The 21,522-nt window shown below is 39.9% G+C and overlaps 1 protein-coding gene across 1 annotated transcript in view; it reads right to left on the bottom strand.

Moving 5' to 3' along the window:
• LOC104852491 (cytochrome b5) overlaps positions 1–21,090 on the bottom strand; it is a 37,451-nt gene extending 16,361 nt beyond the window's left edge. The window contains exon 1 of the mRNA XM_010610231.2: positions 20,880–21,090. Coding sequence (XP_010608533.1) covers positions 20,880–21,008 — 129 coding nt within the window. The 5' untranslated portion in view covers positions 21,009–21,090. The remainder of the gene's footprint in view (positions 1–20,879) is intronic.
• Positions 21,091–21,522: the final 432 nt, after the last annotated feature.

Raw genomic sequence — 21,522 nt, 5'->3', positions numbered from 1 at the left:
GAAGACTAAAGCAGATGAAAATAAAAGAAAACAAATAAAAGCCTCAACCTTTTGCCACTTAACATGTAATCTATGTGGAACAAAAGTCCAATATTTCTGACCCTGAAATAGGACCTTTCATTCCAGATACACTGCCAAAAAAAAAAGAAGACTAAACAGCAGATGAAAATAAAAGAAAACAAATAAAAGCCTCAACCTTTTGCCACTTAACATGTAATCTATGTGGAACAAAAGTCCAATATTTCTGACCCTGAAATAGGACCTTTCATTCCAGATACACTGCCAAAAAAAGTGAAGTGAACAGATTGTCCAGAAACAATGCCCCCCGCAAAGTAAAGTTAAACCAAATTGAAAATAATTCAGGAGCTTGAAGAGCAAACAGTTCATATAAGATTTAAAATAAAATAACAAGATAGCCTGACCAAATGTTTTCTGGATTGTGTTTTCTAAGACAGCAAAGTAGGTCTGAATTCCTTAGATTTCTTCCTGCTGGCCCTGGGCTGTGTGAAGGAGCAAGCACCTGCATGTACCAAAGTCTCCCTTCCTCAGTGAATCTCAAAAGCACCATCTGAATCACTTCTCCCCGCTCCCACTTTGACCATCCAGACATGAACTTCACATGAGCCCCATCTGTGCATTACCTGGCTGGCTCCCAGTGGCCATCCACTCAAACATCTGCTTAGTGTCACACCAAGTACTGTGGCCATCAAGATGGGAAAGTCACAGCCTCACCTTCAAAGAGTGAGTCCCATAAGGAAACTGACCTATAGACACATAATAACTGAGTATAGTAAGTACCAAGTACAGGAGCCACGGCACAAAAGATGGAGCAGAGAGAGGGCTAGCAGAGTTGACCAGGGTAGTTAGGAAATGATTATCACAAAGGCCCAGAGGTATAATAACACCATGGCCTTGATATGGAGAAACCACAGGCAGCGGTAAAAAACAGTGGAGGACACTTTAAGTGGGGAGGTGAGAAGTCCTGCCTCTAGAGGGAATTAACCTTCAGACACTGACAGGAAGAGAGAGTCCCTAGAGTTTTGGCCTGTGACAACAGCATTTCACAGCCCAGGATAACTTTGTATCACCCAAATGGTCCATCCTTTCTAGCTTTCAGTCTTTCCTTTCCACTTGAGCGACTGGGGGAAAGACTAGGGAAAATAATGACAATTAACAGTGGATAATATTTAATACATGCCAACTTAACAAGAAATGTTCTCAGCACGTGTGTAAGGCCTTTCATCCCTCAGAACAAGCCTGCAAGTTAGGTGTCCTCACCCCCATTTTACAGATACTCAAGGTGACAGGATTAGGGAGAAAATGGGACAGGACACAAGCAGTCTGACTCCAGACCAAGTTTCCACATCACTGTGTATCCTGCGAGAAAGGTATCTCCTAATACAGATATAAATCCAGTTGCCACCCAGCAGTCTATCACACAACCACCAGCCCTTTCTCCAACCTTTCTAGAGGTTCTCTGGTGCCTCTTTCCTGCTCCAAGGTTGCTTTTGATAGTCATCTTAACCAGATTTCACAAGTATAAAAATGTGCTGTTTAATAGTTTAAGCTATTAAGGTGGGAGAGCACTGTGGAACAAGAATTAAGCACATATCATTTCCCAATACTTTGTAAATAACTCCTTTATCACTAATTAAAATGTTGAAGCAGATCCTCTTAAAAGATTAAATGCTCTAAGTAGTACATCTGGCATATAAGAGGTGTTCAAATAAATCTACTTCCTTCTTCTCACCCCTGTTTTTCCTTCCTTCCTTCTTTCCCTCTCTCTTTTTCTCTCTCCTTCTTACTCTCTCACTCTCTGCTTTTCTCTGTCAGGATTTCCCTGTGTTGCCCATCCTAGCCTGAACCACCCAATCCTCCAGCCTCAGCCCCCAAAGTATCTAGGATTATAGGTGTGAACTACCATGCCCAGCCCCCACCCCATTTTATATTGCCACTAAGAGGTGTAGAGTTCCTGGCACATTTTGGCCTCTATAAATTGTTGAAGCCCAATTCCGGTACCATACCCCAAAAGACTCCTCTTCTTAGCAACTACCTTCACCTTCATGGGATTTCTATGAATTTAACCAGCTGGCCTGATTCTACTGAGCCACAAAACCAAAGGACAAGGTTTAACAGAAACATAAGAATAATCAACATTTCTACAGGAGATCATTTTCCAGGTAAGATTGAGGGCAGACTGTTACTCAGATGTTACTGGGTTGCCATTACCCTGAATATCACTGGTAATTCTATTTCCTTGAAAAAGGGGAATAAAATTCTTGTTTTTTTGGAACTGAAATAATATTTGGTCTAAAATGAATCATGAGTCCAAGACAATTTTGTGTTTGATCAGCCCTCATCAACATTTTTAATTCCAACATTACTACATCTGTCTCAGTAGGTAAGATAAAGCAAGTAAGCTGATTGGAGATTTAACTACTCCTCTGATTCCTAAGTCCCTGCTTCTTTCTTTTGGAACCGGGAATCAAACTCAGGACCTTGTGCTTGCAAGACAGAACCACTGAGCTAAATCCGTGGCCTCTAAGTCCCTGTTTCTGACATGATGATGCTGGGGGTAAGGGCTGGGGCCAGGCCTACTTCTGAGGGACAGGGGGAGGGAGAAATATGCACAGATCCACCTCCAGGCAGGGAGCTGGCATGGTGCGCCTTTCACTTTGTGATCCAACCCAATTAAAAATAAGCAAAACCATCAAAACTGGGGCCCAAGAGCAAATGACTTATAACCTAAGAGGAGCTGTTACTCCACATATGATCTATCTTGAATCAGAATGGTTAAATGATGAGATAATAGAACCACCTCCCTTAAAGCCAAAGATGGAAAAGAAGGAAACAAGGATCGATAGTGGCACCATTCCTGTCTTTTCTTGTTTTCATCCAATACCAAATAATTAGGCCTTGTTTTCTTTTTATGTCCAGTGTTAAGATAATAAATTGGGCTGTGGATTTAGCTCAGTGGTTCCACTCCCCGCCTCACAAACGCAAGGTCCTGAGTTTGATCCCCAGTACCAAGAATAAATTAGGTGGGAACCTGTATATGGGGCAAGGAAAAAACTAAAAAAAGATGCCAGGAAATTACTCATTCTGGTCCAATGGCCATTCTGTATTGATTTTCTAATACTTTATACATACTTTTAATTATTTAATCAATACATACTGAGTCCTATGTGCAACACTGTTCTAGGAAGTAGATATATTAATGAATAAAACAAAAAATTTTGCATGGAATACACATTCTAGTAGGGGACAAGGAAGCAATAACAATAAAAGTAAATTATATAACATGTTACAAGGTGATATATGCTATAAAAAAATAGCTGAGGATATAGCTGAGAGGTAGAACACTTGCCTAGATGCACAAGGCCTTGAGTTTGATGCCTAGTAAAACACACAACACACACACACACACACACACAAGCAGCACAATAATGGTGCTCAGGAGGGCAGAAGAATAGAGACTTGCATCATTCAACATAGTGGTCAGCACACAAGCTTAAACATCACATGGTTTCTCTCATATGAGAAACCTAAATTATGAATAAAGAACAAAATAAAAAATAGATAAGAGGAAATAGATAGAAATAGATAGCTAATCTTTTGCAAATGGGAAGGTAACCAAGAGATGGATTGAGTGGGGAGGGCAGGGAGAAGAAGAGCAAAAAATAAGTGAGATGTGTTATGTACATGTAGCAATTCCACAAAGAATGTGAGCATTATATAGTACAAACATCTACTAGTAAAAAATAAAAACTGAAGAAAAATAAGTAAGTAAAATCAGTGATCAGGACATGCCTCACTGAGATGATATTCAATTAATACCTGAAGGAGATGGAGTGACCCACTGTATTACCTTTCTCCTCACCAAGGAACAATACCAATACCTATAACCTAAAGGAGAGGTTTGATTTTCTCATGGTTTCAGTCCATAATCACTGGCTTGGAGGCAGAGACATCAAGGTGGAAAAGTTTACTGGAGCAAAGCGCTTAGTTCATGGTGGCCAGGAGGCAGAGTGAAACACAAGTTCTAGAGCAAAAGGGGCCAGCAACCAGACATAGAAGGCCATGTTTTCATGATCCACCTAGGAGTGTGCTCCACCAATCCCTGAGGCTGATCCCAGCCCAATCAAGCTGAAACACCACCCTAACTACCACAGCTATGCAGATATTTCAGGGAATAACTTTCCAATGCAAAGGACTTAAAATAGATCACAATTTCACTACCTCAAGGAACTCTTTGCCTAATCCTAGTCTCTTCAAAAATGTTTCATATTTAAATCTGTGGTCCATTTTGAGTTCTTTTTTATGTAAGATGTGTCTTCAGATCAAGGTTTGTAATTTTTGGATACTGATGCTAAATTGATGCAGAACAACGTATTTGTCCAAAAGGCTATCCTTCCTCCATAAAATTCTCTTACATCTTTGTCCAAAATAGTTGGAAATATTTGTGTGAGTCTACTCCTGGATTCTTTTTTCTGTTCCACTGATCTTGTACATGTCTCTTTGCAAGTATCACATATTTCTGACTACTGAAGTTGGATCCTAAGTTGTTTTGTTTTGTTTTGGTTTGGTTTGGTTTTTGAGGCAGTCTCGCTATATAGTTCAGGCTGTCTCTGAACTTACTATGTAGCCCAGGTTGGCCTCGAATTCAAGGTGATCCTCCTGTCTCAGCCTCCAAAGTGCTGGGATTACAGGCGTGCGCCACCATGCCTGGCTAGCTTAACTTTTTAAATCAGGTAGTATAATTAGCCACCACAGGATTTAAACAGTAACTGCCCTCTTAAATGTCACTGCATTGTGATGAGAATGCACTATACGGGGCAAAGGAGATCAGGAAAGAGATGATGGTGGCTAAGACCATGATGACAACAGTACAGATAATAAAATCTGATCAGATTCTTATTATCTTACAAAAATTAAAATAACCAAATATTCTGGGTGACTGGGTATGGGGTATGAGAGAAAAACGTGAAGTGTGATCCCATAGTCTCTGTACTAAGCAACAAGATGTTTGAAAGGACCACTGATTGAAATGAGGAAGGGTGAAGAAAGAGCAAATTTTCAAATAAATTAGATATTCAGTTTTTAATATAGGTTTGAGAAGCCTAATAGATGGATGTCTAAGTGCAGATGTGAAGGAGACTGGAACACAAAAATACATACTCAGAGAAATCATCAATACAGTTAAAGCCATAACGTTGGATGAGACAGGAGAAGAAAACCTTTAGCCCTGGGGCTTTCTACACTGAGGTTGGAAACAAGAAAACGCAGAAAAGGGGACAGAAAACATGACCAGCAAGGTAAAAGGAAGCCAGAAGAGGATGGCAGCCACCAAGTAAGAGAACTGAGAAGTGACGAGCGGTATCATGAGAGATCTTGGCAAGGGCAGTTTGGTAAAACTGGTGGGGTCTAAAAGAGAACAAAGTCTGGGTGTGGTGGCCCACACCTGTAATCCCAGCACTCGGGAGGCTGAGGCAGGAGGATCACTGTGAGTTCGAGACCAGCCTGGGCTACGCATTGAGTTCCAGGTCAGTCTCAACTACATAGTGAGACCCTGTCTCCAAAATAAAAGAGAACAAAGAAGATGAACTAGAATATAAAGAAGAGGATATGAAGACAGGAGGTCTAACAGCACATTCAGCTGCTCACTACGCAAGGGATCAGGAAAATGAGAAAAAAAATAGTCAGGGAATTGAGTCCCCAAGTTGTAATGTATGTTTTAGGACAGGAGGGAAAAACAGCATGCTTGACTACTGATGAGAATGGCCCAGTGTGATAAGGGGTGGGCAAAGGGACTTGTTTATGCAGAGGAGAATGGCTAAAGAAATGTCTCTGGATGACAAAGAGGAAACAAAACCTAATGCAAACACAGAGACACTGGCTTTGGCAGGAAGAGCCAGGAAATGCACAGAAAAGTGCTCCTCTCAGTACCTATTCTTTCTTATTGCACAGCAAACACGCTCAGTGTCAGGCCCATGTTGCCTGGTCTGAGATGATGTCATAATCCAGAATGTCACAGTAAAGTCCCACTAGCGCTAAGGGATAAATCTTCTAGATCAGAATTTCTATAAACGTCCAATTCTACTAGTATGAGCATTTGTGTGAAGGGGACAGGGAATAAGAGAGTAGTAAAAAACAAGGTGGTGTATGCATTCCTCCACTGGACTGGTCTCTTCTACCACTGTAGGATTACCTGCCAAGTACTTACTAGTGCCCGGCAGACAGCAACGAGAGGCCAGGCAAGAAGCCTGCTCTCTGATGCAAAGACAACAAGCACACAACAAGGAAAGTAGCAGATCCTCATTGATATAAGTGCTAGAAGAGATGGAAAAGAGAAAGATATGACAGAAAGTTAACCCTTCTTGGGCTGGAACATGGAGCTATGACCTAGAGAGCAATGACCAAAGGAAAGCAGGCTGAAAGGAGAGTGTAATAAAGGTTTTGAGACAAAAACAAGCTAGGCTGGTCTGAAAAACAGAAAGGGAATGGTGGGAGAAGGGGACAGTACTACTAGCTGAGCTGGGCAAGGCAGGAGGGCTCCAGACACCCAGTGCTTTTTAAACCAGGGCAAAGAGATTGGATTTTATTCTACAGATAACAGGAAACTACTGACCTAAGCAGAGAAATGACCTCTTTCACGAAACGAAGTTTTTTTTTTTTTTTTTTTTTTTAAAGAAAGTACATTAATGTAATGACAGCATTTATGACTTAAGCTGAGAACTCATAAAGGCCACCACTCATTGGAGGGAACCAGTGAAATTCCAGGGCTTCCTCACAGGGCCACTGTGAGAGAAGCCGCAGATGCATGGGACAGATGCCAGGGCATCTACTCTGAGTCTACAGAGAGAAGGATGTCCTGGCAACTCGGGTGGCAGTGTGACATCAACAGCAGTGGAATACAGGGAGACGGGAGCTGAAGACAGGAAGGAGCAGGACCCACTGAAGGAGTCACAGAGCAGCAACCAGGTAGAATGAGCCCTCCGCAAACAAGTTACTTAAGGGGCATTGTTCAAAACAAACTTACTTTCCTCACTCAAGCCTGACATACATGTGAGCAACTTCTTTCCTAAGCCCCTCAGATGCTGAAGAGCAGGCCCAGGGGACAGAGTCCTCTGCACCAGGAACAAACTGGCCCAGGACTCCTGAAAAACCACAGTGAGAATCAGTAACACCAGCTTCCTTCACCTTCTAGAAGGCAACACAGTAAACTGGCAACAGATGGAGTGAAAGAAGGCACAGCTCTTCCTTTTACCTTCCAAAGATTCTGTTGTGCTCCACTGTCACCACTTCCCCTTGTTTTCTCCCTGGTTCCTATAATGAATTCCCTAAGAGACAAAAACTTCAGAGCAAAAAATTGTAACTCTGTGTCAGGGGTATGGCTTCTTTCTCCTAAAACTGTGCTGGTTCTCTTCAAAGCTCCTTAGGACTTGGGCATTGTTGGCAGAATTAGCAATGAAGAGTTGGAGCTGTGCTCGTTCTTGGCTGGGAGACTTGAAAAACTTCCCCAACCCACAGGCTCAGAGGGTTGTTCTGATGATTAAAAGAACAAATGCAAAGAAGGTCTAATGCATAAAAAAGCATTTATCTACTATCTACTACATAATGAATTTTAATAAACATAAAGAGTCAATGTTCACTGATGTACTATTATTATTAGCTCATTGGGGATTAAATGAGAGAAGGGAGAAATCACTGAAAGGCATTTTACCTTAGCACTTTCTGAAGCAGACGGGAGAGAGGGAAAACAGGCTGTATCTAATTTTGTGCCCTAGTTAATGAGGAACATGACAGTACAACAATTCTGCCAAACAATAGAAGGCATTAGAAGAAACAAGATGCAAATGGATAGCCCCAAGGCTTTCAAATACAGTGCCTAAGTTACTCCATTTCAAACAAGCTGGAAGCCAGGTAAAGGCAACCTTTTACTGAGCCTGGTGGGTGTTGAAACCATCTTCTACTTTTTGCTCCTCTCCCTACCTGTCCAAAACATTCACTCTGCTTCCAGTACCTCTCCTGATTAGTGCTGGATGGAATGCCATCATTTTGGTATAGGCCTAACTAGAAGCATAATTCTGTAACTTCTATCCATCATCCACAATGATGTCAGCTTTCCCTAAAGAGAAGTCATTTACTGGGGTGGGGAATTTGGCTCAGGTTCTGCCACCTGCCTTACAAGTGCAAGGGTCGGAGTTCGATCCCCAATCCCTGGTACCAAAAAAGGTGGTGGGGGGGAGATCATTTACCAATTGGCTGCACAGACCAGATTCTATCTACCCAAATGAACTGAGTTTCTTCTACCCAATCTTCAGCTCATTCTCCTGCTTCCCATGTTAAAATTTAATAAAAGTTACAAGGAGCCATACACCTAAGTGTATGTTTCCAAGAAAATTAAGTTCAGAGGTGGGGGGGCATATTAAGTAAATGTAAAAAGGGAATGTCTTTGGGCAACTGCCATTTAGATTCTCATTCACTGTCCTGTCATCTCCCATCACTTTTCTGATGGCTTTGAACCTTTAAACAAGGAAAGTGCTAGAAATGATGACTAATGTTTTTCATGCGATAGACAAAGTATTAGTCTCTGCAGCTGCACTTTTAAAAGAATGTATGTGCTAAGGGTACTAAATTTTCTATACATTCACTAATTTAAAAGAAGAGGTGGATAAGCAGCATTACAAGCAAGTTGTTCAGTTACTAAGAGAACTAAGACCTAGGGAAACAAATTCACTGGTGTATGAGCCTTTATGTATGATCACTAGGACCACAATATTACAGGGTATGTTGGTAAAGCACATAAAAATACTATATTGGCCGCACCCTCCCCTGCCGGTGCCACTGCCATTGCTCTAGCACCAGGAAGGTAGCCATGTGGGTGCCCCTGAACCATGCCCCCCGCCATGCTCTCAGACCTCCTGATTGTGCCAGTCTTTGGACCCATCCTGCAGAGGCAGAGGTGGTAATAAAGGGTATTTTTCTGAGCTCCCAACTTTGAACATCTTTAAAGTAGTAGAACTGTGTGGAGTTCAACCCTTCAAGAGGTCAGGGAATTGAATCTGGGCCTTGCAGCACGAGCTCAGTCTGCATCATGGGGGGTCTGCCATCAGCTAGCTGAGATCAGGGGACTTGGTTCTGCACATGGTATATTATGACAACATAGATATAGTCTGAAAGAGTCCCTTCAAATTCACGTTTTTTCTTTTTTTTTCCTCATTCCACTCTGCAAATTCTTTCTTTTTTCTGTCCTCTTTCTCCAACTCAGTCTCTTGTTCCACCACATTATCCCTCATCTCCCTTTCTGTTTGTGCTCCTGCCCTAACTCAGATTTCTTCTTTTATCATTTTTTATCTTTTCTTTATCTTCTTTTCTTCTGTTATTCTACCTCACTCAAGGGTCAATAGTTTCAAGGGAAAGTGAGCCGCTATTACTGTTAAGGGGATATATTCTTGTCCTTATACTTCTACTCTGTCTATCCCTTTCAAATTTAACAGTTTCATAAAGATTGTGTGCTCATTCTATGTCCTCTGGCTTCACTTGAAACCTTCTCCAATTCTTTTAATTATCTACTCCTCTCATGCTAACTCTGTCTAAGCCCCCATCCTAAATGGTAAATATGCTATATTGAAAAGTTTATTCACTGCAAACATATTTTGGACTGCTTTTGGATTTTAATTTAATCCACATGGTATAAAGGTGATAGACTAATGACTAACACAAGTGGTCAATTTGCAAGTTATGCTCGATCATATTGTGTTGCTGATTGTATCAATTGGGATAAAGGACTGTGATTGATTTAATGAGCTATTTTCTCTGATATTAAGAAAATGAGAATGTCTATGAGTCATTAGAGACCCAAAAGCTAAAGCGCAACTATATCAGGAAGATTTAAGTAATAACCCAAAAATTAAACCAAGGACAACCCAAGAACAAAAATAAAAATAAGAAAACATTTAAGCAAGACACAAAGACAGCCTTCTAGTTCACCAATGGCAAACAATAGGGCATATGAGGATGAAAAGGTTGATAGTGAACCAACAGGACATCCTGACCTCAAAGCACAAGAAGTAACAAAACAGATCAATCAGGCTCTAGAAAAATTCAAAACAGAAATAATTCCCTAGATAACCACAGAGATGGTGAGCAAAATGAAAGTCTTGATTTGAGACTCTAGAACAGAAACTGACAAAAAAAATAGATGAGCTCAGGACCATGATAGAAGAAATGAAGGCCCAGCATAAGAAAGAAATGGAAACAAAAAACACCAAACATAGGAAAGAAATGAATCCATCAAAAAGATTCAAATAGATATCCAGGAGGTTAAAAACTCCATTGAAATTGTTCACAACATAATAAAAGAATGCAAAGATAAAATCTCAGATATAGAAAATAAGATTGCAGTCAGTGACCATGAAAAGAGAGGTCTCTGAAAAACAGTAGGGGATCATGAGAAATCGATCCAACAACTCCTAGATGATGCAAAGAAGAATAATATAAGACTGATAGGAGTCCATGAAGTAGCAGAAGAAAATGCAAATGGCTTAAAAAAGCTGTTCACAGAATTAATGACAGAAAATTTCTACAACAGAGCAAAAGAATTTGACATACAGATAAGTGAGGCATATAGAACTCCAACTAGCCACAATAAAAAAAAAAATCAACACCTAGACATATAATAATCAAGATCCCAGAAAGCCAACAGAAGAACAAAATACTAGAAGCAGTAAGAGAAAAGAAACAAATCACATGCAAAGGAAAGCCCATCAGAATCACAGCAGACTTTTCAACACAAACCCTTAGGTCAAGGAGAGCCTGGAGTGAGGTATTTCAAGTCCTAAAAGAAAACAACCTCCAACCTAGACTGATGTAGCCTGCAAAACTCTCTTTCAAAATGGATGGGGAAATAAGATACTTCCATGACAAAGAACTCCTGAGAAACCTCATGAACACCAAACCAGCACCATAAGGAATTCTAAACAATATCCTAGAAAAAGACAATGAAGATCACAGCACCATGAGGCCCAACAGAGCAAATCAAATAGGCAAGGCAAGAAACTAAAAGGAGAAGGCGAAAAAGTAAAAAGAGTCAATAAAATGACAATAAGAAGTCAGTACATATCAGTTATAACCATCAATGTCAATGGCCTTGATTCACCAATTAAGAAAAATAGACTGGCAGAATGGATTTAGAAGCAAAATCCAACAATATGTTGTATACAAGAAACACACCTAGTGCAAAAAGAAGCCCATAGACTGAAAGTGAAAGGGTGGAAAGCAATTCTCCATGTGACAGGAGCCCAGAAAAAAAGCAGGGGTAGCAATCTTATTCTCAGACAAAGTAAATTTCAAACGAAAACTGATTAAAAGAGACAAAGAAGGCCACCACATCCTTGTGAAGGGAACAATTAAAGAGGAAGAGATGACAATCATAAACATATATGCAACAAATGTTAATGCCCACAACTATACAAAAGAAATATTAAGAAACATGAAAAACCAAACAAGCACTAATACAGTTGTAATGGGGGATCTAAATTCCCCACTTTCACAAATAGACAGATCATCTAGGCCAAAAGTCAACAACGAAATACTAGAATTGAACCAAGCTTTTGAAAGCATGGACTTTATAGACATTTATAGAGTGTTCCACCCCACAAAATCAGAATACATATTATTTTCGGCTGCACATGGGTCATTCTACAAGATAGCATCACATACTAGCTCACACGACAGGTTTGAATAAATGCAAAAGAATCGAAGTTATTCCTTGTATATTATCAGATCATAGTGCAATCAAGCTGGAGATCAATAGCACAAGAAACCATAGGAACCTCAAAAACACATGGAAATTGAACAACACTATCCTGAACAATCAATGGATCACAGAGGAAATTAAAGAAGAAATCAGACAGTTTCTACGAATAAATGAAAATTCCAATAAAACATACAGGAATCTGTGGGACACAATGAAAGCAGTTCTACGTGGAAAATTCATAGCACTGAATGCCCAGACTAGGAAAAAAGAGTGAGCTCAAATAACAACCTAATGATGAACCTTAGACTCCTAGAAAAACAAGAGTAAGAAAAACCCAAAGCTCGAACAAGAGAGGAAATTATAAAGGTTAGAGCAGAAATCAATACAATGGAAACTAAGAAAACAACACAAAAAAATGAATCAAAGAGTTGGTTTTTTGAAAGAATAAATAAAATTGATAAACCCTTAGCTAACCTCATCAAAAAAAGGAAAGAAAAGGCTCAGATCCATGCAACTAGGAATGAAAAAGGTGAAGTCACAACAGATCCAACAGAAATCCAGAGGATAGTCAATATCTACTTTGAGAACCTGTACTCTAACAAAATGGAAACCACAGAAGAACTCACAGAAGAAGATGTGAGTTTGAGACCAGCCTGGGATACATAGTGAGTTCCAGGTCAGTCTCAACTACATAGTCAGACCCCATCTCAAAAAACCAAACCAAAAAAAAAAAAAAGATAAAAACATTTTAAGGACCCCAATTCCCCAATTACAATCACTGAAACTGAAGATGTAATTAAAAATTTACCAACAAAGAAAACCAGGGCCTGATGGATTCACTGCTGAATTTTACAAGACATTTAGAGAAGAACTACTGCCATTACTCTTTAAACTTTTCAGTCAAATTGAAAGGGAAGCAATACTTCCAAATTCATTCCTAGAAGCAAGTATCACTTTCATTCCCAAACCAGGGAAAGATGCAACTGAAAAAGAGAACTGCAGGCCAATCTCCTTAATGAATATAGATACAAAAATCCTTAATAAGATACTAGCAAACAGAATACAGAGGATCATCAAGAAGATCATACATCCTCACCAAGTCGGATTTATTCCAGGGATGCAAGAATGGTTCAACATACGTAAATCAATAAATGTAATACACTATATTAACAGAGTCAACAATAAAAACCATATGATACCCTCGACAGATGCAGAAAAAGCATTTGACAAAATTCAACACCCATTCATGATAAAAATCCTGCAAAAAATTGGAATAGACAGTCTATATCTCAACTTAATAAAGGCTATCTATGAAAAACCAATAGCTAACATCATATTAAATGGCCAAAAACTGAAAAGCTTCACATTAAAATCAGGAACAAGACAAGGATGCCCACTATCACCACTCCTCTTTGTTATAGTTCTGGAAACAATAGCCACAGCAATTAGGCAAAAGAAAGAAATTAAAGCAATAAAGATAGGAAAAGAAGAAGTTAAATTGTCATTACTTGCTGACGATATGATACTCTACATTGAAGACTCAAAAAACTCTACCACAAGACTAGACTTAATTGACATTTTTAGCACAGTAGCTGGATACAAGCTTGGCCAACACCCAAAAATCAATAGCCTTCTTGTACACAAATAACAGACTCACTGAGAAAGAAATTAGGTTAACAATTCCTTTCACAATAGCATCCAAAAAAAAAAAAAAAATGAAGTATCTAGGAATCAATCTAACAAAAGAAGCAAAAGACCTCTACAGTGAAAACTACAGCACTCTGAAAAAAGACATTGAAAAGGATATAAGAAAATGGAAAGATATCCCATGCTGCTGGGTAGGAAGAAATCAACATAGTGAAAATGGCCATACTACCAAAACTGCTATACAGATTCAATGCAATGCCAATTGAAATTCCAACACTATATTTCACAGAACTAGAAAAAAGAATCCAAAAATTCATTTGGAACCACAAGAGACCTAGAATAGGAAAAGCCATCCTAGGCAACAGACACATGGCAGCGGGTATAACAATTCCAAATTTGAACCTATATTACAAAGCCACTGTGATAAAAACAGCATACATGGTACTGGAAAAGAAACAGACCTGAGGATCAGTGGAACAGGTTGGAAGACACAAAAACAACTCCAGATGTACTCATCTACCTCATCTTTGACAAAGGAGCTGACCGTCCCTACTGGAGGAAGGATGGCCTCTTTAATAAATGGTGTTGGCAAAACTGGATTTCAAGCTGCCAAAGATTACAACTAGACCCTTCTATTTCACCATGCACTAAACTAAAATCCAAGTGGGTTAAAGATCTAAATATTGAAAAAACAGACACTAAATCTGCTGAAAGATAACTTAGGCAGAACTCTTAAAGACACTGGCATAGGAAAAGACTTCATGAACAAATCCTCAGTAGCATGGAAACTAGCAGAAAGAATCAACAAGTGGGATCTCATCTTATTAAAAAGCTTCTGCACTGCAAAAGAAACCATCAAAAGAAGTAAGAGACAACCTACAATGTGGGAAAAAAATTTTACCAGCTGCTCCTTCAGACAAAGGACTATTATCTAGAATATATAAAGAACTCAAAACATTCAACCCCCTGAAATATAAAGACCCAATTCAAAAATGGGCATCTGAAATGAACAGACATTTCTCAGACAAAGAAATAAAAGCAGCAAGTAAATATACGGAAAAATGTTCCACATCACTGGTCATTTGAGAGATGCAGATGAAAATAACACTGAGATTCCACCTCACCCCACAAAGAATGGCTGCTATCAAGAAATCACACAATAACAAATGTTGGCAGTGTTGCAGGGAGAAAGGAACCCCTCTCCATTGTTGGTGGGAGTCCAGACTGGTGCAACCACTATGGAAATCAATATGGAGATACCTCAAAGAGCTGGGACTACAGGTTCTTTTTGACCCAGCCATCCCTCTGCTGGGTATCTTTCCAAAAGAATTAAAAGAATCACACCACAGTGATATATGTGCACCTATGTTTATAGCGGCACAGTTTGTAATAGCTAAAACTTGGAAACAGCCCATTTGACCATCAGTTGGAAACTGAATAAAGAAGATGTGGTTTTTCTATAAAATGGAATACTACTCAGCCATAAAGAATTAGAAATTAGATTCATTCATAGGTAAATGGATACATATTGAGGGTACACTCCTAAGTGAAATAAATAAGTCACACATGTGTAAATACCGAATAGCTTCTGTGGTGTGAAAAACTATAATAGTACATAAGATCCTAATGATATAACTGACAATGTGAAATAGGAAGAAAAGGGCTAAAGATGTAGGTAAAGTGGGAAGGGTAGGGTAAAGGTAATAAGGGAGAAGAAAAAAATATGAAAAAATGGAAATAAAGTGTTTGTAAATGGGGAGGGGAGGAGGGGCTAAAGAGAGGGCAGGAACAAGGGGAAAAAATGAGAACCAAGACCTGTCATTTAAAGTTACAAGATCCCAATAATTAATGTAACTGTACTGTACTTATACCTAAAATGTAACAGTAAACTCAATTTTAAAAAATACTGTATTAACGGCCAGGGATTTAGCTCAGTGGTTCTGCCAGCTGCCTCACAAGCTCAAGGACCCAAATTTGATTCCTGGTACTTGAGGTTCAATCCCCCCCAAAAAAAGCTGTATTAAGTATACACACTTTCAGCCAATAAGCCCAATTACAAAGATTTACCATATGGAGGTCATCCCAGCTGGAGAACTAAACAGAACATTATGCAAGAGAGGAGTGATTACAAGTGTTATGATCCGTCTATATAATAAAGCAGCCAGGAAAAATATGATCAGGAAATATATGATCACTGAAATAAAATGGATCCTCAACACAGAATTCAGTGGGAAAAGCAGCAGGCTACAAAATAGCATGGAAGGACTCTTTCCATTTATGTAAAACACATCCATGAACAAACATGTATGCACACAGAGTTCGCTGGAGAACATTCACCAACCGGTTCATGGTGCCTGCCTCTGGGGAGTGGGATTCTAAATCGCTTTAACTTTTTCCACGCACTCTTCCACATCATGCAATTCTTTACAATGCTCATGTGTTCTTTTCCTCCAGAAAACAACAAAGGTACATGTATTTTACAGCTCCAGGAAGGAAATGATTTCTAATTATGCATAGAGCATATTCCCGGAAAAACAAATCTCAGGTAAATATTTGTATTTTGATTTTTTTTAATAAAGGTGAACCTCACAATTTCTGAGATATGTTTTCAATAAATAAACATGGGAGCTATCAAAAAAATTAATTAAAACAATTCACAAGAAAGTATTTTTTTTCTAGTGCTGGAGATTGAATCCAAGTCCTTGCACATGCTATGCTAGTATCATACTCTGAGCACCACTGAGCTACATGCTCAGCCCTAAGACAACTTTTTAATTAAACATGTATAGTCATGCAAGTGCCTTCTCTTTAATACTTTTCCATGAATTTTCACATATATAACTTCTCCCAGTGCTCACAAATCTGTGGTAGACGTGAATGACAGAATAGTCATCATTCTATCGTGAAGGATGTGATTTAGATAATACCTGCCTGACAGCAAGACCAGAGCTAGTTTTCCTGACCCCAATCCAATACTGTCCTCTAAGTGATGAGCAGGATCAAGGTTATTCCTACTTCATTAAATTAAACAGAGAACTTACTGGTTGCCTTTCATGGTTTTGGAAGATCTCTAGAATAACAGATATCCACAAGAAGTAATGATTAGTGTGTTATTTATTTCCTGATTTACCTATGCTGACTGGTGTAACCTGTTTTCCCTTCTCCATGTACAATTTCATCTACTTTAAACAAAAACAAAAAGCAAAAGTCAAGGTTTTTTTTGGTTCTGTTTTGTTTTGTTTTTTGGTGTTGCTTCGTTTTCTCTATTTCAGAACAAAGTAGCGTCTAAGAACCCAATCACAAATGTATCAACAAGTCACCAAAAAAGAAAAAGTAGAAATATGTAAGGTGGCCTTGTGAGATGCCTAATTACCCACAATGCCTAAGTTATTGTTACCAGTGATTTTTTACATTTTCCTCCTATTTTCTAAATTATTTTTAACAAACTAAACTAATATTCCCTTCTGCATTAATCAGAGGCATATGTAGTAGCAATGGCAGCTTTTAGTAGCATGAGAATAAAATCCTAACAAACTTCTTGCAAGTAGAGGCATTTAGTATATTTGCCCTAAAAATGAAACTCCTATCAATGGAAAAGATATGTGTTTTTCAGAATTAAAACAAAAGGATGTCTAAATACTCATACTCTCTTTCTCAGTCTCTGGGAGACCACGGTCCCCCGGCTCAGAGCCCTTGGTCCACACAACTTAGGAAGCCACACTCTATGAAAACTAACAAAAAGTAAATTTCCTACAACAAAACCTACATAAGCCTCCAAAAGCCAAAGTGAATAAGGAGCCAATAGCTTTTGTGGTACAAAAGGCTGTCGATGAATATTTAAGATAGCTACAATAGTCTCTCAGAATCCCAAAACAACTAAAAATATTCTGAAGAAAAAAATTCCTTCTTTAAATAAAGAAGGGGTCATAACTTGCACAAATTTTCAAAGAAGTATCTACCTCACATGTTAAATACCAACGGATTTTAAATGAAAGTGATAACTAAATAGCTGCAATAACATCATATAATGTTATTTCTACAGCTCTGCTGAAATCTGAACAAATGCTGCTGCCCAAATTACAGAAGGGGAAATGCAAACCGTCTTTCCCTCCCAATGGCCTAAGTCTTCATTTCAAATAATTGTCCCTCAAACTCCTATAATCATTAACCCAGCTAAATATATAACCAGATATGACAAGACTCAATTTCATGAAAACAGTTTGGAAAACTAGAAGTTAGGACTGAAACAAAAAACCTAGCTCAAAATATGAAGGCAAGGACCATAATCTTGTTGGCAGGTATCAGGAAGTAGCCAAACACCTGCTGCTATTTAGACTGCCCTTACCAATAAGCCTGTCCTCCCTCTTAGATTTCCAGACGTCCTCCTGAACAACAGAACATAGCTTATTTCAGGAGGCTAGAGTTCATATTGCATAACAGCTAAACTGTAATCTCTGCCCTTGACCAGAAAGATAATTTATAATACTTTCCTGTTTCAATACCATCAGATTTATACCTTTATCTAAAAATGCATGTTAAACATTCAGCTACATATGGTGTTGCAGATACAAAATCACAGCTCAACCTTGACCCCTATTACAATAAAAATCTACAAATGTATAAAAGCACCTACCATCAGGCTATGGATTTAACATGCACTCCTCTGTTTAATTCTTATTACTGCATAAAGTGAGCACAGAGAAGGTGGGTAGTAACATGGGAGTCTTCTGACTTCACACTTTGCATCTTAACAGGAAAGCAGAAGTGCACATAACTCTCAGGCATTCTGAAGAAGGGGATAACACTCAGCCACACCTGTCCCTGTGCATAGGTAAAGTCAGAGGACATGGAGACACAGTTCATTTTAGAGGCAGGAAGGACCAAAAAAAAAAAGGTTTTTTCCATATTTAAATAAATTAGGGAATGATAGAATATTGTTTAGTTAACATGCTTCATGGAATTTCTGGAGCCTTTAAAAGAAAAGAAAAAAGGGCAGTGCAAAGGGGTAAGAGAGCCAGACATTCTGGATTCATTTCTCTTATTTAAAGCTAGGTAAGAAATAAACAGATTGACCTAAGAAATAATGGAAACAGGAAGAATCTAGGAAGAAGGAAAACTATCTAGTAGACTGTCCTACTAAAGGTCTGCAAGTCGGCCCAAGAAGCCATCTGCAGGGAACCCTGGTGTACTCAGAGATGGACCCAAAGGCCAAGCCCATGTTGCGGGGTAGAAAGCCAGTGACTAAGGCACTGCAAAAACCAAGAAATGGTCACAGCAAGTAAAAGCAAATAATTAAAATTAAATACATGTCAACCAAAGGCAGGATGTGCAGAGAAGGAAAAGTCCTGCTGTAAGTTCCAAGGCCCTAGAACACATTGGCAGAGTGAGTGCAGGAATGAGAAAAGTATTTCTGATGCCTTAAGTTCTGATAGTTTTCCCTCCAAATCCCGAGTCAACAGAACCAAAACCAGACTCGTTAGGTTTCTTCCAAACTCGACTCCTCACACTACTCCATGTGGCTGTCTGATTTCCAAGGATCATCCTTCTTTCTCGTCATGTCATATGAGATACATTCCTCCCAAGCCACTTGGATAGAGAGGATCCTGAAAACTTTGTGAAGGAAAGAATAAAAGAATTTGTTTTTAGCTATTGTAACCACTGCAGAGATTATTCTTACCCCTTCCAGTTTTGCTCAGGTAAGTTTTATGCGACCCCCTCTTTCTTGGCTCGTATGAATAAAATGGATATTAAATGGTTCTGAGCAAATTTATTATTATTACTAATAATCTTTTTTTCCCTATTTATTATCTCCTGAAAAATATAACCTTAAAAGTGGTGTGCAATGTTTTAGAGCTGTGATTCTTAACTAGGATCAACTGTGTGCCACATGAGGCATCTGGCAATGTCTGGAGACTATCTGTTGTCACACCTGGGGAAAGGTTGTAGGTAGAGGCCAGGGAGGCTGCTTATTGTACAGGAATGATCAGGACAGACCCATAACAAGAAACTATCTGGCTCAAAATGTCAATAGTGCCAAGATCCAAGGAGTTACAAGGTAAATTAGAATGGTTTGAGGGGGAGGATTCTTCATAATATAAAATATCTCAATATTCTTTTACAAAAGCTACTCTCTTTAATAGACACAGAATCGAAGTGCACACAGTGTCTCACAATTTCAGAATTACATATTCCACAGGAAAGGGTGAAGGGACAATTGTACATGAAGAGTCCGAGTTACATGGACCCCGATGTCACTGCACAGGACTGGTAGTTTAACAAACTGATGGCAAATAAGCTCTGTAGCTCAGAAGCAGTGAGGACAGCTCAGATTCCACACTGTAAGCCACTCTTAATTGAATCAGAACACTATTTTATCTTCTGGCACTCTGCCAAATGACAACTGAAGGGTAGAATATCTTACCAAGAAAAATCAACTCCAATCTTTAAAAAGTTAAAAATAAACTTTCCTGGTTTTGTCCTAACTTTAGTATTCTCTGCAAAACAAAAATCCTTTGATGTAAACTGAAATCCAGCTAACATCAGGCCTCTAGTTTTGTACATCCCTCCCTCAAAATAACAACAAAAACCACTGTGAATTATTCCTATCACCGTTCATTCCCATTTATGTGGGATTGGAGTGGGAAAATATCATGATTCAAAAAGTCCCCCAAAGCGACGAAATACATCAAGAAGTAGTAAATACAGTTACCAGAATTGCCCCTTAGGCTGTGGGGCAGAAATTTAAAATTTAATGCTAAGAATCTTAGCAAAGGAATATCATCCTTGCCAAAGTTACTGTATAATTCCCAATGCTGCTCAAGGATCAACTCCTACTGGCAGACTTCGCTTCGCTGCCTGTCCTCTCCCCTTGGATTCCTCAAGGCACACACTGCCAAAACAGTGCCAAAACACCACTGAATGAAGCTGATCATTATCACTGAGCCCCCGCTAGGTTGGCATAGTGGGTGTTGGCGTGGACGGGAGAGTGGGCTCCTGGAGGTCAGAGGAGAATAATCTGAGACTCCTCCATCCTAACTCCGACCCCAGGGTCCCTTCTAGCTTGATCCTACAATTCTCGGGATCACCATCCATCTGGTATTAGAAATCCACTCCGCGAATAACATTGGTGGATTGACCTCAGTACCAGCTGGAGATCAGTCTATTCAAACTATGGTAAAAAAGGGATTCTTAAATATTCTTAGGTAACTGAACCCTCTTCTAGAAAGTGCATAGTAAGAGCGTTCTAGAACTCGCCAGCACAGGGTCTCAGGAGCCAGATCCGTCTGCTGAGCTCCCAGGTGCGCACACACAAATGCGCACACTCAAGGCGCAGGCTCAAGTGTGCAAACTCCGGGCGCAGACTGGGCCACAGCGCCGCAAGAGACGGATTAGAGCAGACGGATTAGAACCCCCCAACTCGGACTAAGCTCCCTGCCTCCCTCCCCTACCGACGTAGCGCTGCCCAGCTCACCTCATCCAGAAAGCTGGTCAAATCGTACACTTTGTAGTGTAAGATCACCCAAGTGCTTTTGCTATTTTTGTGCTTCTGAATCTCTTCCAAGGTGTAGTACTTTACAGTCTGATCCTCCTGCCCGGCCATCTCGGTAAGCAATGAACCACCCCAGGCCCAGAATACACAGCCGCTCTGGGTGCAGCACAGCAACCTCCACTTGGTACATTCCCAGCGAGACCTGGCCTGGTGCCCGGCACTGGGCGGTGGCGCAACGGAGGGGACGGGTGAGGCACTGCCTGTGAGGATTGGTCAATATCCCGGTCACTCAAACGGCCCCACCCTCGGTCGACTCTCTCCTCCAATCCAAGCCCGCCCCCGCCCAGTGCCCGGTTGTTAATTGGCTACGGAAGGTGCATTTCACAAACACCCGCTACTAGGGAGCGGAAGGCTGAGCAAGACAGAGTTTCCTTGCGGCTGCGTAGTGTTGTTGGAGTGCGAGTCAGAGCTCTAGCAGAGGGCTGAGGAAAGTCGCTGAGAGCCTTGCCCTGCGGAGTGAATTGAACAAGAAGTAACGATGGGGGTCATTGCAAACTCCAACCTTAGTGAGGTCAGCGATCGCAGCACAGGGGTGTTTCCTGATCAAATCAGATCAACTGTAGGG

This window comes from Fukomys damarensis, unplaced genomic scaffold (genome assembly GCF_012274545.1).
Source record: "Fukomys damarensis isolate Sample0158 unplaced genomic scaffold, DMR_v1.0_HiC HiC_scaffold_30, whole genome shotgun sequence".
In the NCBI taxonomy this organism is placed as follows: domain Eukaryota; kingdom Metazoa; phylum Chordata; class Mammalia; order Rodentia; family Bathyergidae; genus Fukomys; species Fukomys damarensis.
The sequence above is the reverse complement of the archived record's forward strand: the minus strand, read 5'-3'. Positions and strand labels throughout refer to the sequence as shown.